Raw genomic sequence first — 5,746 nt, 5'->3', positions numbered from 1 at the left:
AATGAACGCTTTAGTAGACAATTTTTAAACAATAGAAGTCTTTCCTGGTACTAGATTCTGTACAGCATTATAAGACCCCACCAACACATAAACGTTAGGTAAACGTTTAAAAATCGTTTTTCGTTCGTAAACCTGCCGAATGGTTTTTTTCTCTAACGATAAAAACGTCCTGTGTGGAGACTAAGTCTAAAAACGCCGCGTGAACGTTTTAGAAACGTTTAGATCCGAACTGTATACCTCCTGTTCTCCCCGCATAGAGAGCGTAAGACTCGCAAGCAATATCGTCCAGTATCATTTTGGGCTTGGGTATCATTTCATCTATTTAACCTATACGCATACGTTTTTCTTGAGTCAACTGAATTGAAGTGCAGAGTCTGTGTATTTTCGACGACGAGGAGGAGAGCGTGAAAGTGGCCTCCTTCCTCGTCCGTTTGTTGTGTCGCTGCGTGCATATCGCGAATAATAAGATAATAAAAAGTCATTCGTGAAAGTGTCGTCCGCGGTTTCGCGCTGCTTCTCTCGGCCAGTCTCCATCTCCGTCCACTCTTTCCGCGCTCATCATCCGTTCCTACGTTCCTTTCCTGCTTCCTTTTCCACCTCTGTCCGTCAGCTGAACGTCCGCATCGTGGCGAAAACGGTGTGAAAGTGATCAGAGAAGAAAAGAAGGAGAGAGAGAGAGAGAGAGAGAGAGAGAGAGAGAGAGAGAGAGAGAGAGAGAGAGAGAGAGAGAGAGCGAGCAAGGAGAATCGATGTGCTTTGGAAGCCTCAATAATGAATGGTAAGTGTTATATTTTTGTATTATTTTGCCTTTTTTACCTACTTGTATGTATACCTATGTTTGAAGTAACGTATTTGATAATAATTTAAATAACATGATATTTGATGTAACATGATAATTTGTATTACAATTTTATATTATTTTTCTGAGGCTAATCCTTAAGATAATTAATATCTTACATGCAATATCTTAAAAAGGTTATGATGGTTTAATTCTATTATTTTTATTATATTATAAATCTCTAAAGGCTATATACATATATTACATTTGTCGTACGACAAATGTAATATTGGCCTATAAAAATCAAAGTTTCGATTTATAAATTTTTTACACATTTTTATATGATCTTTTTTTATTTAGTATTTTGATATTTAAAGTATTTTTAATTAAATAAAGGCTATAATGTTATTTCAGTTTTATTTTTTCACTCTGTACCCCGGTTATTTTTACTATGACATATCGTTTTCTGTACTTTTTGGCCGAGAGCTAAATCAAATTTCTTTTAACAGTATTGTATTTTACGAAATGACCGAGTTCCACAAACGATTTATCGGGGAGCGAAGGCTAAGAAGATACGCCAAAGCTGAAGCTGAGAAGGTATTCGCTCATATATTAGAAGATGATGAGGACATTTTAAACGCGATTACAGCAGATAGTATTATAAATTCACATGAGACTCAAGATATCTCTCATGATTCCATTGATAATATTAGTGAATCTGCACATAGCAATAAAAATTTACAGCTTACAAGACAAATAAATGATGATAACAATAGTGAATATGTTTATATGAGACATGATCTGTTAGCAAGTATTGAATCAGATAGTAACTCAAGTGATGAAGATGGAGAAGACAATGATGAGGATGAGCAAGTGAAATTCAGGCAATGGCTAAGAGAATGGAATTTAAAACACAATATTACAGTGGAAACGTGCAGAGAGCTTCTTGCAAAACTAAAACCATATTATCCAGACTTGCCCTTAGATCCGCGGACTCTTAATAAGACGCCTAGAGTAACATCAATTGTAGAATTCGGTAACGGTTCCTATGTCCATGTTGGATTAATACCAGGACTTGAAAGACGTACGCCTACAAAATTGTAGACTAAAAAATTTTGGTACAAACAAAATAGGTTTATGTTAATGTTGATGGAATAAATATGACCAAAAGGTACCTGTTATTCTTTTGATTAAATCATGTTCAGCACTTTTTTAATTTATTTTAGGATAATGTTAAATTTCACCTCTTTCATGAAAAAGGGACTTCCACAAAAAGACGAAAATCAAACAAGCCGGGTCAAATTGTTGAAAATAAACGTAGAAAAAAAAATATTGCTCTGAATGATCAACACGACCAATCTGGTATTTAATTTTATTTTTGCATTGTAATACTGCAATCTATGTGATATATGTGGTTTTGTATCTGAGATTCTCGCATTAATGCTTTGTAATTTCTAGATAAAAGCTTTGAAGAAATGTCTATGACAGAGTTTGTCTCAAGGATTAATAGTACAAAATAGAGCAAAACTGGAACAGGTGTGTTTTTTATATAGAGAGTGAGATTACAGACAAGTAATATGAATCTTTACATTTTAATTTGGTTTTTCACAGCGAGTTCAGAAGCTGACAAACACAGAAGTCTGGAGAACATAACTGAAGAGGAAGAACCAAATGAGAACGATCCAGTTCAAACAGATACAGCCGCCGACACAGATGGAAGAAGAACAGGCGTCATAGGTACAATTTACTATATTCATGAGTACAATATTATTTGTATAGTTTGATGAATATTAAATTTAATACATTTCTTGGTTTTCAGCACTTTTGAAACAAATGTATGAAAAAACTAAAAAAATAGAACAAAGGCAGACAAACTTGGAAAACAATATCGAGGAGATTAAGCAACTTCTACTTTCTAGAACAGAGACTTTGACTCATCCTAAAGATTTACCAAAGCTGCCTCTACAAGATTATGCTGATTGAAAAAAATAAATCGAGAAGAGTCACAGAAAGACTATGTTGTAAGTATAAAGAAGTTATTAATTATTCAGTATTCTCTGCTTTTTATTAATATTGTCATATCTTTTTTAGATCAAGAAACTGTGTCTAGCTGCTAGAGGGACCAGTGATAAAGAATGCCAAGCGAGTGATGGAGAAATTAATGTCCAATCATGTTGGTACCTTTTACAGTTGGCAGGGAAGTAGCGGAAAAAAAGATTCATTTAAAAACAGTTATGATGGAGACTGTAAGACGTAAGTATCTTTTAATGCTGTTATATTTATATTCACTCTACTCGTGCCACAAAAACTGTTTTTATCTTCCGCAGTTGCAATAAAAAAACTTCGTCATGATGTGGATATGGGTACTGCTAAAGACGCAATAAAAAACTGGCTCAAATCAAGAAAATTTGCCAAGAATAATGCTATTCTCTTAATATTAAATAATGTGAAAAAAAAATTTTGTGTTTATTTTATTTTTAAGATTTGTAATAAGTCTTAAATAAAAAACGTCTAGTTTTATATATATGTATATATATGTTTGGCAAGCATCACATCAAATCAAACAAACTGTCTCAGTAAACAATTTTTAAAATAAAAAAGTTTAAGATTACCTTTTTGTGTCTTAAAAAATTTTGACTGAGACAGTCTTATTTGATACGATGTGATTCTAGCTTATATTTTATTTTCCGTGAAACACGTTTTCGAGAAACGTTTCACTAACGTTTTGTGAGAACGTTTATCACAAACGTTGAGCAAACGTTAGGCAAACGTTTAACCAGGTGGACATTTGCACCTTTTATGAACGTTAAGGTTCGAACGTTTCTGAAACGCTTAAATAACGTTTATGTGTTGGTGGGGTTGAATATTAAAATTAATTTAACTTTAATTTAAAACATTGTTTCTAATATTTCTCGAAGAAAAATTTAAAATCTCCTTTCTTATTTGTGTATGTAGATTTTAACTCCACTTGATAGTTACAGAGTCTAACCAACTGTACTTTGTTGGCGTGATCAAGAAATTGGTTGTTTAAAATATAGGAAATGTTTCACGGGGTTAATTTAACCGAACTTTTTGCTGTCTCAACAAATTATATTTTGTTCCGTGTAATTAAACATTTATTATATTAAGCTTAGCAATATAACAGTTAATTTATTATTATAGGTATGCAAAAGAAAATGTTGACTATAATGAATGGTTTATCAAAGAAGCAAGATATCATGATAGCAAAAATGGGTTGGATGGAAAAGAATGGTATTAAGCATAGACATAATGTAATTGATGCTGCTGTGATAGAAACAATGACAAAATATTTCCCTATCAATGATGAAAATAAAACCTTTGCTGCAGTTGAAGAAAAATTGAAGATAGAACGAAAATTTTTTAATAACGTGGTAATATTTCAAAACATGCATAAATAATTTTTACTTTATTTACTACATTATATTATTTGTAACATTCTTACTAACTCACATTATCATTCACCCCTACTCACTCTCCTATCCCTAAATACTAAAATACACTTCATACATCCTAACATACCTACCTAAATATTTTATTGTTCATGTACATATAAGGTATTCAGAATTTTAATTATAATTTATTTTTTTTAGTTTTCTTTTACTAACATATATATATATATGTATATATATATATATATATATACAGGGTGTCCGAAAAATTGCCTACTCCACTTCGGGAGGTGATTCGAGACCCAAAAACAAGCAAAAAAGTTCATACAAACATAGGTCCGGAAATGAGCCGTTTTCGAGTTATAGCCACTTTTATGTTCAAAAATCGTAATTTAAAATCCGCTTGACATCCCTCTTTCTTAATTATTTCTTAAATTAAAAATTTTTATTTTTAAATATCAGCTAATTCATTAAAACTTAAACGATTTATTGATGTATAATACCTACAAAATTAATAAATTTTATAGAACATATATATGTTCTATAAAATTTATTAATTTTGTAGGTATTATACATGAAAAGCAAAGGTGGCAATACGTCTCACGACTTAATTTACAATATTTTATCCAGCATAATAACAAATTCTGCAGCCTCGAACTACAGCTTTTATGGACAAAAACATAAGAAAATTTTTTCTGATCTTGCCTTATGCAGTTGCGTTTATCGTAAGTTCTATTTAAGTCAGATAAAGCAAGCTTTATAATACCTAAATAAATAATAGTTTAAATCAACCAAGTGATTGAACAGATCATTATTGTATTTTCTTAAATATAAGGCTTTTAAGTTTTTAATGCAATAAAATAATAATATCTTTTAGTTTTTAAAACTTGAGAATTACATTATTGTAAAAGTAATAAAATATAGTGTTTTTATCCTTTTTGCAGATTTCGTTTATTAGGTATTCATCACTGGTCGGTTTGTGCTACTAGTATCACTATAAATGTTACAACGTTCGTATTTATAACAAGTATTATTTTCATGTATGTAGATGGTGTAAAACTACAATTTCCTGATGTTAGAGAAGAAGATATCAAACATAATAGCATTAAAAGATGGCTTCAAGTTCAAAGACGAGATTGCTCCGTGCTCAAACGTAATTATGAACAACACTTTGTACTCTCAGTAAATATTATAACAGTATAAATATTATTATAACTACTTTCTTTACGGAAAATCGAGTTTAAAGGGAAAATTCTTATATTTTAACTATTTCAACTGTTTATTAAAGATATTTGCAATCTTTGTGTTTGTATAAATAATTTTTTATCCTCTATTAAAAATCGTAACATTTTAGGTTGTTATAGTATTGTTCTAGAGGTGTTTACTTTATATACTAGTTATTTTATTTTTTAATATTTATCAAAATTGTCTAATTTTTCAGGCAAACTTAAAAAAGAAAAATATTTCAACCGATAGTATCACCTGACGAAAATGTAGATGATCCAGATGAAGTTTAAATTCAAGAAAGAATTTATAGGGTAAAGTGCCCAAATGCCAT

General features: G+C 30.8%; 1 protein-coding gene across 4 annotated transcripts; it reads left to right on the top strand.

The window, feature by feature from the left end:
- Positions 1-81: 81 nt before the first annotated feature.
- Positions 82-3,279, top strand: LOC112458622. 4 transcript variants are annotated; one of them, XR_003041225.1, is made up of 8 exons: positions 82-778; positions 1,288-1,949; positions 2,039-2,140; positions 2,237-2,314; positions 2,390-2,515; positions 2,598-2,799; positions 2,870-3,031; positions 3,106-3,279. XR_003041225.1 is itself a non-coding variant. In XM_025022358.1 (3 exons), the coding sequence occupies exons 1-3, from the start codon at positions 1,181-1,183 to the stop codon at positions 2,296-2,298; spliced, it is 393 nt and encodes a 130-aa protein (XP_024878126.1). In that variant the 5' UTR covers positions 1,076-1,180; the 3' UTR covers positions 2,299-2,379. The 4 variants fall into 4 exon arrangements, 1 of the variants encoding a protein (XP_024878126.1); XR_003041224.1 differs by having other exon boundaries at positions 1,288-2,140; XM_025022358.1 differs by lacking the exons at positions 82-778; positions 2,390-2,515; positions 2,598-2,799; positions 2,870-3,031; positions 3,106-3,279 and having other exon boundaries at positions 1,076-1,375; positions 2,005-2,140; positions 2,237-2,379.
- The last annotated feature ends 2,467 nt before the right edge of the window (positions 3,280-5,746 follow it).

The sequence above is a fragment of the Temnothorax curvispinosus genome, unplaced genomic scaffold (genome assembly GCF_003070985.1).
Source record: "Temnothorax curvispinosus isolate PA1 unplaced genomic scaffold, ASM307098v1 QBEX01009041.1, whole genome shotgun sequence".
NCBI lineage: Eukaryota > Metazoa > Arthropoda > Insecta > Hymenoptera > Formicidae > Temnothorax > Temnothorax curvispinosus.
Note: the sequence above shows the minus strand (reverse complement) of the source record. Positions and strands in the feature narration are given on the sequence as shown.